The 24174-nt window shown below is 40.0% G+C and overlaps 1 protein-coding gene across 1 annotated transcript in view; it reads left to right on the top strand.

Annotated features, from left to right (window-relative positions):
- NSMCE2 (NSE2 (MMS21) homolog, SMC5-SMC6 complex SUMO ligase) overlaps positions 1 to 24174 on the top strand; it is a 219377-nt gene that overhangs the window by 111296 nt on the left and 83907 nt on the right. The window contains exon 5 of the mRNA XM_006034852.3: positions 5114 to 5267. Within this exon, the coding sequence (XP_006034914.1) occupies positions 5114 to 5267 (154 nt within the window). The remainder of the gene's footprint in view (positions 1 to 5113; positions 5268 to 24174) is intronic.

Raw genomic sequence — 24174 nt, 5'->3', positions numbered from 1 at the left:
TGAAAACTTTGTGGGCAGGGAGGGAGGAGGGACCATTGCTAAGAGTAACCTGGTGCAGCCTGCAGCCAGCAGCTACATTCCCCTCCCCCCAGTACTAACAATGAACTTCTCTTTGGTCCAGTGGATTTGAGGGATTGTTGTAACTCAGAACACTTCCTGCTAATGAGGCTTAGCCTCCCTCCCCAAACTAATGTCATGGTGGCAGGTGACAGCAGCAGCACCACCACGGTACTGCTGCCCCACAGCACCGGGCACCACTCAGCGTGCAGCCTGGCCAGTGCCCCATGCACACTCACCTCCACACGGCTCTACTGCTCCAGTGCCATTGCCACACCTGCTGCCATAGTGCCATGCCCAGCACCCCTACTGCATGCTCCTCCAGCCCCCCCAAATAATATTTTCTCCTGCTGCCAATGGGCAGGAAGCTGTGCATGCTGGCTGGGGGCAGGGCCAGGGCAGTGTTCTCAGCAGGTGTGGGTGGGTGCAGGCAGGAGCATGGCACAGGCTGCTCTGGGTCGGAGCAGGTGCGGCTTGGACCCGTGCAGAGCATCACGGGGGCAGCCATGGACTGGATACAATCAGTTGGTAGGCCGTATTTTGCCCATCCCTGCTGTACTTTAACAGTTCCCCATATGGACCAGAGTCTGGCTCTGTGCCCTTTTTGCAGTATGTATATCATAATTTTGATACTGTTTTTCATTCAAGTCTTGTGGTGGAGAAAATGGAGGGACTAGGCCATATCTGACCTGTACATAACTGCAGCCTACTTAGTCATGCTTACTAAACTGCAGCCCCATTATCAAATGTTGACTAGGTTGGGTATACCATGCCTAATGGAAATGGGTGTGATGCGTATGATCATTTTTAATTGTAGTACTTTTTGGTAAGGGCATTTCAAGGAAGTGAAAATAACTGTCGTGGGCCAAGTACATAGTATTGTTTCCAACCAGCTTAAAAAAAACATTTCCTACTTTTCTCCAGGGGATGAGGGTCAGCATTCCCTGAGCCGTGAATGTGGGTCTTGGTTTGTTCTGTACGTTCAGAATATGCAATAAGCCTTAATAGTTTCTGTGATGTTGCTGTTCATTTGAGGCCAGTATAAAACATCTCTGGCCCTTTCTTTAGATTTTTTAGTCCCGAACTTGCCTTCAGGCATCGTTTTTAGCATATTTTCTATAACAGTTCACTTATTTATTTATTTGATTTATATGCTACTTTTCTCAAAAAGGCTCAGAAAAGTTGACAATGAAAGACAAAGCAAAGAAGAGAATAAAATGTTAAAAAGGTATAACAAAACAACCCCCCAGCCTACCCATCCACTGCAACATTTAAAAGCAATGCACCCCATCTCACTTTCTCCCTTCCTATTGCCTTTAAGCAAAACCATCTACTACTAAGAGTTGGTTTTCAAATGGATACAGGTTGGCAAGATGTGGTTCCAGCCATCCTGTGATGATTATCTTAATTATTTTCTGCAGGATGTCATCCTCAACAGTAGCTCTGGCGGTGATATATGTTCTCTTTAAAACTGAATAGGGTTGGTTTGTTTTTTAATCTGGTTGAAATGTATTTAACCTAACTCTGGACTCTCCATTGACACATTTATGTCAAATATGCCAAAGAATGCATCTTTAACCAAATCTTATCTATGTTTGGTTTCAGTTTGTCAATCTTATTTTTTTTATTTGGACAAAAAAAAAATCACTGTGTTCTCAGGGAGGGTGTTTTTTGCTTAAGCCCTTTTGGGAATGACAGTAAATGATTTATGGTCAGTTCACTAACTGAATTTTTTTACATCACTCGACTAAAACCAACGCTGCATGTAAATGTTCAGGTTTTAAAAGCATAAGCCACTGGACTCCAGTATTAAACATGGGGATATAACAGTCCATGCTGCTACCCTATATGGTGATATACACATACACTTTATTTTTGCACTTACTGAGGTACTGTATGGCAGTATTGGATTCTCTTTGACACTTTCACAGAAACATTTTATTAAATTTGCATCTTGTATCTACTAGACACTTTTTTACTGGAATGTGCTTAGATTGCAGGTTTGGACAGCTAGATTATACTTCTTTCATTTCTGGTGGGCATGTATATTGGTAATGGCCTGAACTTTACCATGATCAAGCTGTCCACCTTGCTGTGTTGCCTTTTTCTCTCAGATGTGTTTTTTTCCATTACATGGAATTTACTTCTTTGTTTGCTTAGCTTTAGTGCAGGAGCTCTGTCTTTTTCCAAAGCTACTCACAGCCTCTGGCCATGTTTTTCTCTCTCTCTCCCTCTCTCTCTCTCTTTTTTTAAATTTTTATTATTACTCCCAGATCAAAGCATAATCATTATAGACCTTATTATGCTGTACACCATCAGAAATGTGTTGCATCGTCCTGTGGAAGGTCTTGGGTGTAGACCAAAACTTACCGTCTCTCAAGAAGGTTCTTGAAAGTGCATGGATATGTGCTTGTTTTTTCTAAGGGCACTTGTCAGATCATTGATACATCAAAAGTGTAGAAGGATATTTGGCTTTAGCCACCTCTCCCAGAATTTCTCCCACTGTAGATAACAGGAAATGTTGCCTTTTAACCTATTTTTTTTAGATTTTCTTATATCTGCTCAAAAATAGATTTCTTTCTTCCCCCCTCCATTACAATGGCCAGTGAAAGTACCTACTATATTGCTACTTTCATTGATCCTAAGATTCCCAAAACAAGGCGCTTAACCCCTCTTGCATCGTAGAGTGCCTGCCACAGTGGAGCTTTCCTAGGAGTTAGAGGACAGTAGGCTCTCTCAAAGCTTTCATTTTCCCTGGAGGACTTTCTCAAACTCTTTGTCAAGTGTTTTGGTCCTGTACTCCTCAAACAGTAGCAGTCTCTGAAACCAAAGTTTGTCATGCCTTTAATCCAGTAATGAGAATTTTTCCTCCTGGTGTTTTTACAAATCACATTCTTTTCTTATTTCCTTTTGCTATTAATTCACATACATCTGTAGTGAGGATAACATCCTAAGTTTCACCATGTACACTGTGTTGCCCCTGGCTTTTCCTTTACTGCTTCTGGCACCAATTGGCGTGTACATCTGTGTTCAACCATAAGTTAATAAATCTTACATTTGCTTTCTGGTTAACGGTCCATTTACCTTCTGTAGTCATGTTGTCTGTGCTCCTATGACAAATTCCTCTGATCTTATGGTGTGGCCAACACACTCTGCTGCCACGTGCAGATTCTTGCAAAGCAATGAAACCATTGCAGATCTTGAGTCTCTTTTTTTCTTAATGAGTGGACATTGCTCTGATTTGTTGAGTTTTGCCACAACACATGCAGCTTCATGTACTCCATGAACTGATTTTGAGGTTGGTGTGCTAGTCTGCTGCAGGTCTGTCTAATGCAGAATCCACATTATCCATCCTCCAGATTCTGCTTGGACTTGATGACATTCTTTTCTTTCTAACTGCACTGTTGAGGGTTAATTTTGGGCCTTACAAGAGTCTGTCTTTAAGTGTTTGTCCCAGATCCCAGTCATGACAGGGGACATTATTATGGTCGTAGTTGACCCCCAAAATTTCAAGCGTGCCTTTTCAGCCTTAGATCAGTCACAGATGTTTATGTATCTTCTCCTTTTTTGTATGGTCTGTTTAAAAACATATGTTTCATTTTTATTTGGAATGCAGTACTCCTCACTTTTCTGTAATAAAGTTTCATAGCCTCCTCTGCCTGACTAAACTGACAAGTATTAAAAACATCAAGTGCTTCAGAAACAGCTAGTCAGAGATATGGCAACCTCCTGCTATCTTCCTTTGTGCTGGCACCCACTGCTTGCAGAAAAGGAAGACGGCAGGAGGCCTTCTCCTAGAAAACAACATGACCTTCTTTAATTGTCCTCCACATTTCTGGAAAGTTTTACATTTTATGTGGCTTTTAACTGCTCTATTTTTCCACTCAATAGTACTTTCTTTGTTCTTTCTATTCCTGCTACAATGAGGTTTTTTAGAAATATCAGAGCCAAGGACTATGGCAGAGGGTTCTTTTGGGAGCCCCTTCATAGGTATAGTTCTGCATAACCTGGATCAGTTTTAAAAATTAAAGGGAAAAAAAAATCTCTCTGTTTTCAAAATCTTTGTTATATTCTTGGAACAGTGTTGAGTATCCTTGGTTTTCAGCTTCCATTATTTCTTTTTATTCCACAAAGCCTTTCACTTGCAGTTAACACATTTGCAAGTACTTTTAAGTCAAGGATTGTGTCTCTTTACCAACCCAGCCTGGAAAGCATATTGCTGTGTCCTGGCACTATGCAAAATAAATACAAGCTTGTTTCCTTCTAGAGTAGCTATCTGGGTGGCATTGCCTGGTCACATGCCATTTGGGTACTGTGTATAGGTTACTAGCTGTCTAGTAAAGCTAGATCAAAATAAGGGATGAGGGACTATTTTTTTAAAATGTTTATGAAATTTCAGCCCCTGATGCTGAAATTGTGCCAATATAGCCATGTCAGAAGAGCCCGCTAGTGGAGACACAGCATATGCTTGCAAAAGGTTTTTTTCTGCCAGCACAGCTAAACTATTTCCCCAAATGACACAAGCCAAGCAGGCAGAAGCCCTCTTCTGTTGACAGAGCTGCATCCACATGAGTGTTTTTGCCAGCATTGCTCTGTTTGCTAGGGGTGTGTGAAAAGTTCATACCCTTAACTGACATAGCTATGCTGGCAAAGCTTTGCAGTGTAGACCAGACCTTATTATTTGGTATAATTCAGATAGCTTAAGAGGCCAACACTTTCATTGCCATACTGGGTGCTATTAAACTCTTGATATTTACTTTTCATGTTGGTAAAATCTGATTATGTGATTTAGAGTATTCCCTGTACTGAGTATAGGGAATACTGCATGTAGAGCAACACACTAAAGGTCACTGTGCAAGAATTGTCTAGAATTGTAATAGTGACTGTCCTGTAAATAAATAATTATCTAAAAGTTATGGGTCCAGAATATATGAGCTATCAGTCAAGCTGAAGACAAGAGAAACTCTGATTAAGTTTGCATTTTTGCACCTGTCTCTCCTCACTTTCTATTGACAAATTTGATGATGAGTAAGACGATTTCATTTTTTCCTTTCAGATAAAGCAAGACATTCCAGAAATTATACCAGATCTAAAAGAGCTAGTAAAAGAAAAATTTACTGCATTGGAGAGCAGAAACAGTGACTCCGACCTGCAGAGACATGAAAAATATAAACATTTTAAGGAGCAACTTAAAGACATGAAAAAACAGCGTAAGTCGTCTTTTAAAAATTATGGTTATGCGGAGATAGAAAATGGCTCTACATATACATGGCATTTCAGTAGATGAATAAATTGTTTTAAATACAAAGCAGCCAAACACAGTTCAAACTTTCATATATGCCCTTCTTATAAGACTCATTTAAAATAATTTATCATTTATGCAGTTAGATTTCTTGCAATGCTTGTGTTATTTGCGTACCTATGAAATGAAAGGCTTGCTTCTCATCCTTTTTATTCCAAGGTGGGCTTTTTGTTTTAAATGAGGCTGTTTTCTCTTAGTTGATAGGATCTTCTGAAAGGATTAGGTAAGCTGTTTTCATTTGTCACTTTAACAAATTGCTCCTGTTTCACAACTTAGGATGTGTTGCAACCCTAAAGAGACCTTTGCTTTTATCATAGAACTATATTGTTGGAAAATGCTTACTGCATGTGTTCTCAGGTTTACAGCTTCTACACACGCACCATGTAACGCCGCAGCATATTAAAATCTATCTCACTTACTTCATGTTGAATCACGAAGCGGTAAAATTTTAAGTTATTGTGCTTGCGCTGCTAAAGAAGCTTGTGAGTTGGCAGTTCTGGTGTTTATTGGTATGAGACAACAAAATATACTTTTTACTGCATGGTCAACGTAAGAGCTATTTTAAAGAAAAATCTTTTGATAACTGGCTTTGGGAAAACTCACAAGTCCTAAAATCATATGTCAGGTCCTTACCCAGTCAAATTATGATTAAACTTTAAAGTCACATCATTTTGTTTTACATCCCTTGACCCCTGTCCCTGTTTCCTCCCCTCCCACCCCTGTCCATTTTGATTTCAACATAAACTGGTATCTCAGGAACTACAAGAGTCACAGATTAATGATCTATGCTGTTGGAAGCTGGAGATTCTGGGTGTTTTCATGTGGTGTAAAATGCTGTTTTTTGACTCTTACTATTCTGGAGACAAATCCAAAAGCTGATTGAAATCAGTAGAAAGATTCTTCCTTTCATTTCAATGGGCTTTGGATCAGTCCCTTACGAGTTATGGCTTGAGAGGGCAGGTGAATTTCCAGGCCTTGATGAAACCTTGTTAAGGTGAATTTTAAGCCTGATACCTTGAGATTTGCCAGGAGTAGAGCTGAGTGCACTTGCGTCCTGGCCTTCCAGTTGGCAAGGTGCTGGACATCAGAACTAGCACTGGTTTTTCAGCTGAAAATTGCTCTAGGTACTACTCCAAGAATAAATATAGCAAGGTGCAGACCACAAAATAGGGTCATTTTCACTCCCAACGTAATCATAACATTATTGCTGCTGCACCATTATGCTGTAATTCCTAATTCCCAGGTGTTTGTAACTCAGAAGCTAAAACCTTGATAACTGACACTGCATTTATTTTCCACCCTAAAATTGCTTATGGAAGGGGCATTTATCTTAAATATATGTTTGGCTTAGCCCAGAGGTTCCCAAACTTTTTCATATTGCATACCTCCTTCCAGATTTACCAGCTGCCTGTGTATCCCTACCAGCATATGTTTTATATTTTAACCCCTTAAAACCTAATTATTATTATAATGAAAATTGAATCCTCCATTACACAGTTTCTCCTGCGTATCCCCCAGAGTGTCTTGCGTACCCCCCACGGTATGTGTATCACAGTTTGGGAACCCCTGGCTTAGGCCATGGTACCAGCTTAAGCAGCAGGACTGGAAGTTCCCCAAGTTAATCAAAAATAATAAGAATTACTTTTTTTTTGAGGGGAGTATTTTATTATTGTAGCTGTCGAAAGTCAAGTTGATGCCTGTTACATTGGCCTTTGAATTTTTGCTGTGATTGTGCATTGCAGAGGCATCAGTGGGATGTGCCTGTTGATGCTGAATGGGCAGCTGTGCTCTGTATGTAGATTAATGAGCAGTTGTCAGTTTGTAGTCAACATGCACATTGTTTTCTGTGGGGGATCCACCACATTTAGCATAATCCAAAAGGTTGAATGAAAATCATTAGATGACCTTGCTTCTTGCACATTTCCTAGACCAGTGGTGCCCACCTCATCCAGGGGGATGGGGCCCACCCATGGTCTCAATCCCGCTCATCTGATCCATGGGGCTCCCTGTGAATCTGGAAATTTGGTGACGGAACAGGTCGTGGTAGTGTTAATTGTCATGACTCAAGGAGCCATGGCAATTAATGCTGCCACTGATCCTCTGCTGCCAAATTTCTAGACACGTGGAGAACCCTACGGGCCAGATGACATGGCTCCATGCATGAGATCAGGCTTGTGGCCCATATCGTGCTCATCTCTGTCCTAGACCATCACAACTACAGGAGCTCAGATTATAAACTCTTTAGCGCAGAGACTATGTCTGTCTATGTGTTTGCAGCACAGTAGGCCTGTGATCTTGAAAGAGACACCTAGACATTGCTGGACTAGCACATATTTAAAATAATTAAATGTGCAGACATTACATTGATCACCTGCAGAGAAATATAAAGTATACCAAAGTACAGGAAGAACTAATCTGTTCTAGAGAAGTTGTGAGAACAGGGTGAAGAGCCAGGAAGTTCTGAGTTGTTATATCAGCTCTTCTGATGTTTGGGGGTTCATCCAAAAATTGGTGAAGTCTTTGGAAAGACATGCATTAGTTTCAGTGGGCTTCATGTCATGTAGGGCTCTGTTATGTGCTAGTTGTTTTTATCTATGTCGAGGACTTTATGGTCACCCAGGTAAGTATTCAGAGTTTCGTTGTTACGTTGTATGTTCATTCTTTAACTTTCTTCCTTTACAAGTACATGATCCTCTAAACATGACTCCAGTAATACAGCATAGGTTATACCTATAACCTCAGGTATACATTTTAAAATTGTTTTCCATAATTTTTCTATTTTAATAATTTTACCAGCAGCTGCTTGCTGTATATATTTTTTAAACTGTCAGCACTGCCTTTCTTAGGCACAAACAGGAAGAACTCTCACCCTGTTTCAAACAGTGTACACACATAATATGTATAGCCCAAGTTAACTTGCACCTTGGAATTTGGTTTTATTGATAATTCAAATAACTATATCAAAATGTAAACTTCAGTCAAAGATTTCTCTGGCTTGGCTGCTCCTGACATTTCCTGGCATGACCTCCTCCGACCCAGTCCTTACCTTTCTGTCTCAAAGAAGCAATCTCATGCCACTTACGTCCTTGTTGGAGTTAAAGTAATCTAACTGTCCGCATGAGTCACCAGTAAATACACTGCATCTTTATGCTGGATTTAACACCTGAATTCAGGATGGCTCAGCAGCAGTCCTGCATTCACATGCCACCCTGTTACAGTTAAATCAGAATATGACATACACACATGCACACACTGCAGAAGATGAAGTGGTTAAATGCAAGGTAGCTGCAAATAAGACCTAGTAAGCATTCACCATTGTTCTTAGGCATGTTTTGATACTTAATCTGTATGTACGCTGTGAAAATGCACTTTAATGCATATATATATTATATATATTTAATACTTTTCTGTTAGATGCAGAGTAGTACATAGAAGTACAAGCTACTATATATGTGTACTTAAGATGATACAAGAACCTAGATACTTTATTTCAGAGCTAATATACAGTCATGAAATGAACACTGTCATAATGCATGTGTACATATGCATGCACGTGTTGAGGTTGTACATACATCTTTAACTCTACTTCCTTACTGATAGTTGAACCATGCAAAGTGTTTCTGTCTGTAAAGTTTTGGATATTAAATTCCTTGGATTACAACAAGAAGAAAGAGATGGGAAAGAAATAAAAGGAGTTTCTCTCTGTTGGGTTTCTAAAAACTCTAGAGCTATTGTAGTAGGTACATTAAGAAATTCTCCTGTGAATCTTTGGAGCTGACCTAATAAGAAAAGTGCAATGTGTCCTCCTTCATGTCAGAGGTGGTAAATGTGCGTCATAGAGCATCCCTCCCGCATATCTTTCAGTGTGTATAGGAGCTCTTCCTCAATCCCTTATTCTGCATCTTGCAGTTAACAGTTCACAGGCATTCACAACGACATGTTCCATGAATTTAGTGTAAAACATTGCAGAGCTTACTGTATGTGCATGAAAAGCAGTTTTCAAAGATATCTAAGTCCCATTTTCAAATGTAATTTGGGTTCCTAAGTCCCACGTCTACATGACCCCCAGGACATACCCAAGAAGAACATCTTGGAGCATACTCTGCCTTCTTGCTCCCATTCCATGTGCCCCAATCTCCAGAGCCTTAGAGCAACATTGAGTATACCCTGAGCATTGTTTTTAGGCTTTCTGATTCACACGTACAGGATTTACTATGTATAGAGCAAGAGAAAGTGGGCAGGGCATACTCTATGGCATCACTCCTGGGCAGGGGATGCAAGCAGTGTAGGTTTGCCCAAAGTTCTGTTTTGAGGATTTTACCTGAGATCAAATCAAACCTGTTTAGGCTAGAGAACAATTAAACCACACATTTTCAATTCCTTGTTTTTTATAACATTAAAAGTATAGTTCTTTTACCCCTCTCCAACTAAAAACTGGCCATCTTTGACATGTTTAAAAGAATACTTATGGATTCAGATGAATTATGGAAAGTCTGTTTGAAATGTCAGAAGGATTCAAGATACTTGCAAATTGGCTTAGCAAGTAAACTGCTTGATAGACTTAACTACAGATGGAGTGGCCAGTTCTTCTGTACATAAGTGTCTCAGTTCTGCAAGGCCTTGAGCTCTCTCCCTGTTTCAGTATGAAACACTTTGGCAAGTGCTTAAGGTTAAGCATGTGAGCAGTTCTGTTGAAATCAAAGGGATTATTCATTGCTGGAGTATTATCATAGCACCTGTAGGATTGAACCCCAGGGGGATACTGTGGGAACTGTACTTTGCATTTTTTTCTTGTAAGTTTAAAAGTCAGTTACTGTTTAATGTTAAACCAGTAGAGCCTTTCCTTTGATACCCATATGAATCAAAAGACTCTTTCTAAAGTAGGAGAATTTGCCTTTAAAGGCAAATAAATATGAAGGCACTTTTTAAACTTGAGGTTATTAGTTTATTTTTTCAAGAGATCTTGGAAGAGCTCATCAGGAGGTACCTTCTGACCCATGTGCCTAATTTTTTTGTGTAAGGTTTAGGTTCACATTTAATATTCAAAGGATGCCAAGTTTCATAGAGGTTTTATAGCAGCTGGTAACATGCACTTTGGAATTGTAGTCACTACTTTCTACACAAATGCACTCAAGGAAAACAAAACTTCTTTGGTAGTTTTGTAGAAACCATTAAGGTATAAGTGAATGACAGAATATTGCTAAGACTGCCAAGCAACTTAAGGAGTACATTTGGCACAAAGAGGAAAGATGAAGATGTCGACGGGGTAACAAATCGTTTTGAGATGCAGTATTAGTTTTGGCATTCTTTCCTCACAGCAAAACAGGAGTTGGGATGAGTCTGGAAGGCAAAAGCATTGCATTTGTAGTGAACCTCCCTGACCTCTTCACAGCCAAAAAAAACATGCTTTGGAAGTTTTGGGAAAACAGAGTTTATTTCAGGTCTTGGTGGTTTGCTTGGTTGGATTCATGGCCAGAATAAATAAGAAGACATCTCAAAAGAAACTGATTTTTAAATTTAATCATAGCTGTTCAAATAAGTTTGCCAAGGAGTAACACTGGATGATGTGCTTATTTCAAAACCATACATTTGGCAGGAGGTAAACCTTTAAAAATATTCTTTTAAATGCAGTTTTTCATAGTAAAATACAAGTATGGAAGAAACTCCCTTTGAATTCATAAAACAGTCCACCAGTGATTCTAGGAGAAATTGAAGTCAATTGATTTACTTCTGATATGATAAGAAAACAAGCAGCAACATGACATACTAATGTATTTAGTGCTTGACAAGCATCATCTAATTAATCATCAAGCACCCAAGTACGGAGTCCATTAGTGTTACTATCTCCCAGGTAACAGATGAGAAACTTGCAGCAGATGGGTGAAGCTACTTGGTCAGTCACACTGCAACTCATTTATAAACCTAGGTCCTCCTAGGGTTTCATTTTAGTTGTTCCTAATTTCCAGACCTGTGCATATTTCTTATAGTTCTGTTCCTAGCCATGTTGGGAGCAGAGCAATTCATGTATACAGGCTCCAGTCTTTTCCCCTATAACAAGAAAGTGTAATTTTTTTTTAGCAGAAAGCCCAAATCTGAAAGCAGGGTGCTTTTATGTATACTATTGACAGTTCAGTAGTATATGAGCCAAGTTTTTAATCCTAATAAAATTTCTAGTGGACATGGTATTGTATGTCAATGAAATGAAGAATGATCCAGGAATAAGTGATCTAACCTAGGACTTGAGAGAGATGAGTTATTTCCTTCCCTGTCATAATTTCCTATGGTCCCTTGAGCAAGACACTTGGGCCGTGTCCAGACATGTGTGGATGTTTGATTCTCTGGGGACAACTAGTGGTGGCGCACCTTGGCCTTCGATAGTTGTCCCCAGGGAATGCTTGTGCCATGCATGTACTGGCGAGTGGCAAGTTACGCCAGGTAGGGTAGGGGAGACTGGGGCCAGCACTGGGCTGGCCCCAGCAGCCTTACCTGGGTCCTGGGGGCTTCCTGGGACTGCAGCAGCAGCGATCCTGCTGCACAGTCTGGCTGGCAGTGGAGTTTGGCTTCAGGTGGCACATGCTGCTGCTATGTGTGCCACTCTGCTGTTTTTTTCTCCATGGTTTTTTTCAACCCCTGGATATCCAGGGGTCAAAAAACCCCTCCGTGCTGCTCCCACGTAGCATGGAGAACGGAACATGCTATATGTGGTGCCGCAGATGTCACCACGTAGCACACAGCTGTACTTGTCTGGACATGGTCTTGGTGTCTTTTTGTCTCAGTTTCCATTCTGTGAAATGGGGATAATATCACTTACCCTATTTCCCAGAGTTGTTGTCAGGACAGACACATTAAAGACGGTGAGATGTTTAGATACCATGGTAACATGGGTACTGGAAGAGCTTGAAACAGGCATCCATATAACAAAATTGTATTATCGGATTTAGCGATCGGGTTTCCAATCCTAGCCAAAACGTCAGTGACAGTATTCACTATAGAGTATGAACTCTTGTCTCTCCAAGTCACTGATGAAGTATGATGGCAGAACAAAGTAGATAAAAGCTCAAGTTGTTGGCCATACTCAATAGATTAACAGAGAGCTTCAGTCTCCAGTAGAACTGTTTGGGAATTTTTCAGTTAAACGTTGTCAAAACCAGAACTTTTTGCAGAAATGTGTTTGTTTGAACAAAACTTTTTGGGAAGGTATCTTCAGTCTAGGATAGAATTTGAGATCAAAATGAAAGAGACCAAGCCCTGAAGAGTCTCTTGGAATACAGGAGAATCCGATTCTAATTCCTGTTCTTCCTGTTTCAGTCTGGGGGTCTTTTAGGCAACCTGGGTCTTTTAGGTAACTGCCTAACCACCAGTCTGTGGCTCTAGTCTCTATCAGTTCCCAATTAATATATCATTCATATGAATGGGACCAGCTCTAACAAAGGAGATGCAAGGAGAGCCTGACTCTAGCCCTGTGACAGAGCACTGATGTGAGAGACATCTGTATCAAGCACAGCTGCAACTTGAACCTGGGTCTTTTGCATCCTGAGTGACTCTCACCATCACTGAGATGATGGCTATTTTGGAATAGGGCACTCTCCCTCCCACCCCTTCTACTCCCTACCCACCCACAAATATTTTGAAAGGACTTGATTTCATTCTGTTGTGAAATTTTTCACAGAACAAAAATCTCATTTTCAGGCCAGCTCAAGTCTTCAGAGCTGTCAGACCAGCATTGAACATGTATCTGAAGAGGAGGGGAAATGAGTGTGTCTTTTATATAAAGAACAAATACGTCAGCTTTAAATGTACAATAAGAATGCTTCACTTGAGCCATCCCTCCTAGGTGACTGCTGAGAGTACTGGTGGTATTCAGTACATTTTTGCTAATAGTAGAAATATAGAACACAGAACTGGAAGGAACTTCCAGGTTGTGAAGCCCCTTGGTACTGTAGAAAACCACATCAGAACATTCGGTTTGCATACTTGTAACTAGTTGAGTTTTTGCCCCCAGGTCTCCTATTGGAAGTCCATTCCAAAATGTCACTCCTGCATTAGTTAGAAACCTTTTTCTAATTTCCAGCCTAAATTGATTTGTGGCTTGTGTTTGCCCATTTGTTCTTTTGCCAGCATTGTCCTTTTGCTTGAGTAGTTCTTCCCCCTGTTTAGTTCAGTTCAGTCTGTTCCCATATTTCCTGACTATACAGTAATCCATTTATGCAACATGGAGTATTTCAAAATTGCATGTCTTGTGACCATGTTTGGACTCATCAGAAATGTTTTATAAATTTCAGATGAGTAATATACATTTAAATAGATGCCAGAGGTTGCCTCTAAATTTCTGAAAACTTTGGGAGGCTGCAAAATATGACTCTCCATCATCCCATGCAAAACACTAAGAAAAATGTGATTTCTGTCCTTAAACATTATCAGTTGCGTCAGTTCCCATTTAAGTTTTTTGAATCAATTGGGGCTCTTAAGCATTACGTTAATGCAAATATTTGATGATGACAGTACTAAACATTTTCTTTTTTCTGATGTTCTAAATACTCTATTTACTTGAATCCAAGATGAGGTGTTTTTTCCTATCAACATGGGGAGAAAAAGCCTTACTTTAGGTTCAAGTACCAGCCTGGGCAGGCAGCTGCTGAGCTGTGGCTTCAGCGCTGGTAAGAGGTATGGAGAAACAAGGGGGAAGAGGTCAGACATTGGGGGCGGGGGAGGTGGGGGCAGGCACAGGCATAGATTCATAGATGCTAGGGTCAGAAGGGACCTCAACAGATCATCAAGTCCGACCCCCTGCCTAGGCAAGAAAGAGATGACCCCGGCCAAATGCCTATCCAGCCTTCTCTTAAAAACCCCCAAGGTAGGGGAGAGCACCACCTCCCTTGGAAGCCCATTCCAAATTTTGGCCACCCTTACCATGAAGAAGTTTTTCCTGATATCTAGCCTAACTCTGCTCTCTGTCAGTTTGTGACCATTGTTACTTGTTACCCCAAGAGGCGCCCTGGCGAACAAAGCATCTCTGATCCCTTGTTGCATCCCCCTAATGAATTTGTAGGCAGCCACAAGATCACCTCTCAGCCGTCTCTTGCGGAGGCTGAAGAGGTCCAGGTCCCTCAGTCTCTCCTCCTTACCATACGAGTGGCCCTCCTCTGGACCCTCTCAAGTCTATCAACAGCTTTCTTGAAGCACGGTGTCCAAAACTGGATGCAGTACTCCAACTGCAGTCTGACCAGTGCTGCATAGAGGGGAAGTATCACCTCCTTGGTTCTATGTGTCATGCATCTGCTGATGCATGATAAAGTGCGGTTAGCTTTGGCATGGGAAGGTTGGTACGGGGGAGCAGGCAGCAAGGGACCAGGCACAGGCATGGCAGGAGCCAGGTGGGGGCTGTAGGTGACAGGACGTACAGTCAGTGGTATAGGGGACATGGGGCTGGACACGGGGAGGCAAGGGGTGGGGGTGTGGTCCTTAGGTCCCTGCCACTGCTTTGGGTGAATGAATGTAAGGCTACTCTCCCATAATTGTATTCTACATGTTGGAAAATTATAACAAATTTATAATTTTCCATGTATAGAATCTAATTATTGAGTACTCATCTTAAATTTGAAAACATCTTGGATTCAAGTACATACAGTAGTCAAGAGAATAACTTGTTCTGCACAATTCAGTATAATTTTCCTTGACATTTCAGAAGTCACAGAGACGCCGTTCCTTTCTCATAGATCTGACGGTGTAAATTTTAGACCGGGTAGAATGTACACAGATGACAAACAGTAAGGAAGGAATGGAGCACATATGATGAAGGCTACAAAATTTCAGGATCATGGTTATTCAGTTTAGCTATTTGTTTCTACTAATGAAATGGAAGCCAATGAAGAAAAAATCTATGCACCTGTATGGTTAGCAAATTCGTTTTTATTTACAGTTTTCATTTTCACTGCTGCATGGAGGGATGCCCATCTTGCCCGGAGAGAGTATTGTTTTTCATTGTCCTTTCTGTGATTGCTTGCTTCTTTTGATACCTTTTATTTGTGACCAAACTGAAAAGGAAAGAGGAAGAATTCCTGGGAACTCCATTGCAGGCAAGCATTTTTGTTGAGCACTACAACTCATGGGGTTTTTCAGGTATGACAAGAAAGCTGATGTAAGATCAAGCAACTGATGGCAACCCATTGGTACATGTCAGTAGCACACCATATAATAACTTCACAGAGATCCAGGGAAAAGGAAGATCCCTTTGTATATTTAAAGTTTTTGAAATGTCTTCTTTCTTATAGACTAGTGTGTCTCAGTATTGTCCCAATCTATTCAGCAACACATGGTGGACTAGCTAGTGAAAATTGACATCGCTTCTGAAATTGGTGGGATTTTTGCTAAATCACCTAAAGATTTCATTTCGCTGTATTGAGGACGCACTGTGAGCCTAATAAACATCTTCTAATTTCTTTCATATGAGAAATAGTTACCAGGCATGTGTATTGACCACTTAACACAGTTTTTAATATCTCAGTTGTTTCATTTCCCTCTTGAAAGTGTCAAATTAAGTAAACTGGAGTAAAGGGTGGTTTCTTTTCAACTTAACATTTTCTCAAGAATGAAGTGTCTTTAAGATCAGTTATTTTTCTTCATGTTGCTGTAACTTGGTTAACAATACTTCAAGTGAAAAAAATATAGATGTTTCCCTCAACTCTTATATGGAATTTTATGAGCCTGATCCAAAACTCACTAAGTCAGTAAAAATCTTTGCGTAGACTTCAGTGGGCTTTTGATTAGGCACTGTACACAGTTATTTTTTATGACTCATTTACAAGCAAGAAACCAGGAAAAAAAATATTCCCAGTGTATCAGCTTATAATGGCATGCAAGTCATGAACAAAGTTAAAGAAGGGTTTTTTACTGAGGAAAATTGAGTACCAGCGTGGTTGTTTTATTAGGCTCGGTGCTGAAAATAATTATTGCAATTTAAGTCTAATGAGTAAGTCACTGATTAAAATACAAAACAATAAAACATACTGAGTGATCATACATAATTGTGTGGCAACTCCATTATTAGTGTGGGCAAAGTAAACTATCTAGCTACCTATTTTAGTATCTTCTTTAGCACCTATTGCTACCCTTATTGTTTTTCCCAGTAACCTGGAGGAAAATCTTTTTTACCCCCTAAAAGCTTCTGGTGAGACCTGGGCTGTCACACATCTCCCAGATAGCTGGATTCCAATCTTGGAAGCATTTACCTGATTATATGCACATAAATAGTCTCATTGAAATTACTCGCCTAAATATTTGTTAGCACCTTGGCTATGTTTTGGGGAGAAATTTTCCAGCCCCCCTGTACTCCCTTACCACTTCCCTCATTTAACCCAACTGAATCAGCATCCTTTCCGGTTTTTCTGCAACTGCTTTCCCTTTTCAGATGAGTCCACAAAAGTTCCCATTCCCCCTCCCCTTGCAATCCTCTTCTTCGGATTACTTACCTGCTCGTTCCTCTTTAGGGACGCCCCATGCCACAGAACATGTGTTACCTGCGACTGAGGTATCTAATTTCACCCAGTGAGTTCTTGGCAGTCTTTCTCTGCACTGAAAGAGAGGTATTAATGTAGAAAACTACGTAACTTATTTTTTGTGGTTCAAAGTGATAAATCCTTTTCATTTCCTTTTCAGAACAAAATCATTCATATGGCAGTATGCTGTAGACAGGTCATTTTATTATACTGGCATATAGTAAAAGCAGCAATTTAGAAGAAAGTAGCAGTTATACGATATTAACAGTACTTTAGTGGTACTCTAAAAAGTACTAGTAGTGGTACGCTAGCTGTTGCTTTACATTTTTGCTAGAGTTAGAAAAACTAGTAGCTCAGTGAGTCACAATACCCAATGTATCAAACTTCAGTTGTAAATAAAAGAGGAACATTTCCATATAATTTATTTGGCTTAATTCCTTTGCCTAATGGTTGCATATATACCATAAACATTGTGAAGGAGCAACCATGGAAACACTTGTTTTCTTGCATTGCTAAATTTACTCTGGGTTGAATATTAACACAGTGCCTGGCAGTACTTTAAAAGCAAAAATAGCTTAAGCGTGACTCACTATGAGTCATTTACTGCTAGTCCTGCTATATGCCTGGAGCTTGACATTGAACAAGCTGGCAGCCTGCGTTGCTACATTTTTTCTAGGAACTCTGAACACATTTCATTCTTGTGAATTCTCTTGTGCAACAATATTAAACACAGCAGCGTGTTTATTTTGCTTTCAAAGTCAAATGAATCAGAAAATGGTGAAACAAAAGATTATTTTTCTTGGAGATGCTGGAAAGAATGGATTCTGAGAACTATCCTTTAGCTGAAATAACAAAATGATTGCATGGGTGTTAAAAGTTAAAGCACTTTATTCAGGTTATGTAACACCTTTTAAACACATTAACATGCTGTCCAACTGATCTTCTCTTTTTCAGTAAAGGCATAAAAAATCAGAATATTTAAGACTGAGCACTTCTAGTTTGTGAACCTCATCTTTTTGGTTGGCAAAGGTTTTATAATGAGAAGTTTGCTGACTGCAAGAGGCAGACGAAATGAGTCAGTGGTGTACCTATTGGACTCTGTTTCATAGGTACACCCTAAGTATGGTATTTGGTATCTGACTAAGAGAGTGTATAGCTTACTGGATAGCTGTGGGAAATCTTATAGCTGATCAGCTGATTTCATTTGGATGGACAGGAGTGGCAAGGAATGCCTGAAAGCAAAAGCAACTTTGCTGAGGCAAACATAGAAGACAAACTGAAATATTCTGTAAGGGTCAAATTCTGCTCACATTTACATGCAAAATAGGTCCTAAGTATTGCCTTAAAGTGCAAATGGATAATAAGATGTTAAAGCACTGAACAGTTTTCACAAAAATGAGTTTTCAAAAGCCCTTTCTACTGGGGGGAGGGAAATTCCCCCCAAGAAAGAAAGAATTCCTTCATGTTATCAGCACATCATCTTTTGCATCTCTGTGAAGAAGATGCCAGGAACCAGGTTAAAATACTAATAAAATCTCAGTAGCCTGCACAAAGGAGATCTCTCAGTTCTGTGTAATTGCATAACCAGGGCATCATAGCTCGTCACTCTATTATAGAATGTGTACACGGTATGGAGCATGTGCTGTATCCATCAATATGCTAAAGGGTCCAATCTCTTACAGAAATACATAGCCTTTAGCTAAAGTTTTTGTGTTGCACTTCAGTGACCTTTTCTTTAAATTGTTCTTCTCTCTCATTATAGTGAATCTGAAGCCAGAAATAGAAAAGGCCTGTTAAAACCTAACAATGGCATCCTAAGTAGTGTTTGTTGTTATGCAGTTGTTCTAGCACAGAAACAGAGTATCGCAACAGCATAAATACAGGAGTACTGGACGCTCCCAGAGCACCTGCTTGAAACGTACAGTATACCTCCACACATTGTTGTCCAGTGGATTTTACTGAAATACAGCCAAACGGTGTTGTTTACCAAACTGTGGTGAGATAGAGAGGCCACCGTTGGAAATAATACCACGGTACTGCCCTATACCCAGAATAAGGAAGAACTGTGTTGTCTTGGGTGGTACAGGACAGGGACTGATTTTTCCAAAATCTTAACTCCTTGATGGTGAATGCAATGAAGCACTGTTCTTTAAAAGATTTTGGTACTTACTCAGACCATCTGCTGTTTAGCAGTTCTTTCAAATTGACTGTATACACTGTTCCTATATACTGTATCTCAGCCACACCTCTAAAGCCGTGAAGAATATAAAAATATGTTAATTTATATGAAGGGCAAGATGGTGTCTTTTAAAATATACCCCTCCCCCTCATGCACACTGCAGCCTGGGGCAGGGACTGGGATTTCTCCTACCTATGGAAAAGGAATGATTGAGTAAACTGGAGCAGGCATGAGCAGGGACTGTATTGTATAAGCCCCACTTCATGCAGTGGCACAGAAAGGAGAAATGCTGCGTTTCCTTCACCACCCCTTTGCAGCCTCACAGGACCTATGTAGTTGGGTATTAAATGTGATCACTGTCACAAAGCCTGTTCCATAAATACATTAAAAAATGCATTGAATTGAAGTCAGGACGAATTTATACATATCTAATTTAAATTACAAATGAAGAGCTGTCTGAATCAAATTGTTGTAAAATTAGCTCCTTTACTTGCCTACCCAGTTTGGAATCCAAAATAGTGTGTGATATTATGAACCGGTGAAACAGAGAGATACACCTATGGCAAAGCAGGAGGCAACATATACAGTGTTCAGAAAAGCTTTGGCAATCAAACCAACGCAAGCTTTTAGGATGGCTTCCCAGTCTCCTTCCTTTCCTGTATTCCCATGTGCCCTTCAGGTATGCCTGTATGACTTATACCCAGCAGGGCTGTGGCATTCTGAAGAGCATGGGGAAGTTGCCACTGACAAAATATATTCTGTGGTTACACACAAAACTTCAGTATTGCCAGTACAGCATGAAAGCACCTTGATTTGCATTTCAAAGTGATGTGATGAGATCTGTTGTATCTAAAGAACTTTCAACTCATATACAATAGAAAGAGGCTTAACCTACAGCCAGGAATTCTGTGAGTACTACAAAGGAATTTTTGGGACTCATAATATGGGCTATAAATAGTGTGAAAATATTGTCTACCATTAGTATTTATTTCCATGTCTCTATTTATGGAACCAACCAATTCCTGTTGATTGAGTGAGTGCTTGATTCCACAAGCCTTTAATTTCATGAGTAGTTTCTGTTATTTGAGGTTTACTTGAAGTTCATGGTACTACTTATAATCAAATTTGTACAAGATCCAGTAGTAGAATCATTGGCTTGTGGGTCGGTCATTTTCCCACAAGAAAACACTGAAAATAGAAGACAACATGTTAGAATGGCTTGTTCTGGGTTAGCTGTCAGCTTTCTGTTCAGAAACCTGAACCACCATGTCATCTTACCTACCTGTTTTGTTTATACCTAAGGCCTCTTGGTAAGTGATTTCTTCATAACGTCTTCCATCTGGAACTGATGTTTATTGGAGGCCAAAGATAAATCATACAAATCTGAGCTAGAAAACACCTGTCATAGCAAAAAATGCTTTCCCTTAGAGCAGTGTTTCTCAGTCTTTTTAGGTTCAAGGAACCCCTTGATAGACTTGAGGCACCCCTTGGAAAATGCCAGCTCTTAGTTTTCACTCATTTTTTACTAAAAAAAAAAGAAGAAAAAAAAAGAAAGAGCAATTCCATTGCAAAGAACTCAAAAAGGCCACAACAGGGCAAAATGCCTCTGGGTTTATCTTGTGATTTTTGTTTGCACGCCTAACAGTGATAACACTGGGTGCATCTACACATGCAATTAACGTGACACAATAAACTCTGGAGCTGTTTGAGCCAGAGTACACTGCTCTGGCAGCAATTTGACCTGGGGTAGGGCAGCCCCAGGCTGGCAGGGTTCGCAGGGGGTGGGCCCTGGGCTCCAAGGCTAGGGACAGACATTACACATAAACCAGATTAAGTGATCAGAAACTGGTTTCAACATGTAACAGAACAGATGTTCAGTGTACATAAACCAGTTTGAAAATGGCTGAAACTGGTTTGAGATAAACCTGGTTCAATGTAGTATCAGACTTAACTGATTTGGGTCAAACTGGTTTACACAATGTCTGTCCCAGACCCCTTGCTGGTGTAAGTTAAACCAGACACCCCCAGCATCCCAGCATGCTCTCTCAGCTGGGCAGGGCTCTCTGCTCCACAGCAGGACTGGCCCCTCCCCTCTGCTCCCTGGCTGGAGCTCAGCAGAGACTGCAGGCTGCTCCCTGTCCTCCCCCTCGCCACTCCCTGCTAAGCAGGAATTCCCCACTCCCCTGTGCCTTGCTGCGAGGTGCCTCTGTGTTAGCTAGCAGACCACATGCTGGCTACAGTGTGTGCTGTGGCACATGGGACAAAGGCAATCAACAGGTAGCTGGTAATGTCCCTCTGTTGTTTTCTTAATGGGGTAATAAACACTGAGTTAGAGGTGATAAACATTGTTATCAATTCCCTGCTGGGCTAATCAGAGCGTCCTGCCAGGGCCTGGCCACACCCTCCTCAGCTCAGTACTGTGGAAGGAAAGGGAGGGCTGCTCTAGCACCCCTTGGCTTCTAGCCTGATCCACTGCAGCATGTGCCTGCATGTCTGGGATGTCTTGAACAGTTACAAACTGATTTAGCCTAGCCAGGTTAGGCTAACATGGAAAGATTGAATCAGTTCAGGCTCAGGCTTTTTGAATATCTGTCCCTAGCTCAGGTGGCAGCTTTGAGCAATGGAGGGATGGCAGGAGCTGTGGGTCTGACTCCTCTGCTGACTGGGCATAATTTGTGCCCTGTGGTCTTCGTTTACACGTGTGTTTGATCACAATTAATGACTCCGCCCTAAGATAGTACGGTCCCAACAGTGCTATTTTACGGCAGAGTTAATTATTTTACCATGCCCTAATACGAGCACATGGGTAGACTGATGCTTTACTGTGCAGTGAATTAGTAGACTCCTCAGTAAAGCGCACATATAGATGCACTCACTGGGTGGCATCCTGCAGTGTGCTTGAAAGGATCTCAAAGCACCCCAGGTTGCCACAGCTCCCGGGCTGGGAATCGCTGCCTTAGAGAGGTTTGGAGGTTTCATCTAATCACAAGAATATTTGGAAAGAAAGCTGCCTTTCGTTAAATGTTTTTAAAAGTAACTACATAGAAATGTTTGGTAAGTTTTGCAAATCGGAAAATCTCCTAGTTGGAAACTCTTATAGGTAGTGCACGATCTAGCTGGTGTTCATTGAGAGAGGAGGAATGAAAAACATCTTTTGGTGACTGAGGTTTTTAATCTTGGGCTCCTAAATCCATGTTTCTGTATCTAAATTCAACACCTTACTTTTGGCCGGTAGCTATAGATTTAGTAGTAATTCCTGACCCCACCCTTTATTGAAAACCTTGGCTATGTTGCTTATGACAGGGGAAGAATGCAGCTCAAATTCCTCAGGTTTCCAGGCAATGAATGTTTGTCTCACGTTCTGTGAAATGTACTCAGAGCAATGGGCTTTGTATATAAGTAAAAAATATGGTTTTGTGTGTTAATTTACACCAGCTGCTTGTTGCTGATTTTAAGTTAAATCTAAGTGTGAGATATGAACATAATTAACACATCATCTAATATCCTGCACATCGTCATCACTGTACTTTCAGGGTGAAAACAAGCAGTAAGAATCACCAAATTCTCAAAAACCACAGAACTTATTAACATGTTAAGTTTCTTTGCAATAACTCATGGAGGATAGAAATAGAAGATATGAGATATGTGAGGGTTATTCTAAAATTGCTTAAATAGAATATTTTAAAGAGAAAATGATGGCATGTTAACACTTTAAATATTTAGTTTCTCAGTTTAGAAATCTACTACAGTAAGTGAATCAGTTGATAGCTATCAAGTGGTTAGCAGGTAAACAAGAGATTTATTTCCCAATGGCTTTTTCATATGATGGTGACAAACTCCATTGCACAACAATGGTCACATTCCAAAGTTGCAACCAGGTTCTGGAGGGCTTAATTTCACAATTGCTTACTATGTCCTATTGCAGTACAGTGACCTTTCAGGGAAGAAGTGTTTTTTTTAATTTAAATTTGGACTAGTAAACAGTAGGGTGCCTGGTTTTAAATATCCAAATTTTGCTGTCTTTGCTTAGTGTACTTGCAAATTTTTAAATGCCTAACTGTTGTTATCATCATATGAGAATATCTAAACATAGCAATTGTTGCTTCAGGAGTATAGATTATAAACTTAATCTTTTTCATCTTAAAAAAACCCCCAAAAACCAAGAAACCACAAGTTTTGTTGAGAATAGCATTAACAGCTGTCTTTAAAAAAAACCTCTTTTTTTTAAATCAGTTTGTGGCATTTTTAGCCAAGTATCATAATGAAACATGAGGAATTTCTTATGTAGAAATGCTTTTTACCTTTTAAGATACAGCCATTGTAGAGTTATCCACAGTAGCAATACAGAATGTAAATAGTCATTTTTTATGGTTACATTAAAAAATAAAAGACAACCAAATGTAATTTCTTAATCCTAAATTTTATATCTTATGAATGCAAAGTTCACCAACTGGCTTTTGGGTCATTTAATTTGATATTTGAATTTTAAATAGCCATCTATATTTAAATCCTATCAGAAATGCATACTTTCTAATTTGAACATTCAGAGTCTACCTTGAGAGTCACAGAAATGGGAGTTTAAATTGCATACACCTCTGTGAATGTTGTGGTTGTTTTATTAAATATATTTATTGTAGTGTTTTATAAGTTTTAAAGTTGATTTATGGAAGCCTAAATCCCTCTCTTTCTCTAATGTTGTTAAGGCATATCATACATTACATTATATTCATATCTATACCTCTGTAGATATGGATATTACATATAAAGGTATTACTTACTATGGACCCAGCCTCATGCCCAAAAATTTAGTGACTTTTCTTGAGTCTAGCTGACTTTTCAGTGATCCATTATGACCTCTTGCTGTACTACAAGTGTTTTTTTTCCATTTTCTGAAATCTATGTTGGGAGCTGTTTAATGTTCTGTTTGTGTAATGGAGAAAGTAGTTAGCTCTGTCAGGCAGAAGACCAGGGTAGGGTGGCACATGGGAGACTAACCTGTTGAGGGTGATGTAAGCTTTGTAGATAACGATCTACTTTGTCAAATTCTAAGAATAGACTTGCAGAGAGCAGGGATACCAAAAGTCTGTGGGAGTTTATGCCTTTCTGAACAAGATAGTCCCCAGCAGGCAATACAGTACAAT

Source organism: Alligator sinensis, unplaced genomic scaffold, assembly GCF_000455745.1.
Source record: "Alligator sinensis unplaced genomic scaffold, ASM45574v1 scaffold1119_1, whole genome shotgun sequence".
NCBI classification, from domain to species: Eukaryota; Metazoa; Chordata; order Crocodylia; family Alligatoridae; genus Alligator; species Alligator sinensis.
Note: the sequence above shows the minus strand (reverse complement) of the source record. Positions and strands in the feature narration are given on the sequence as shown.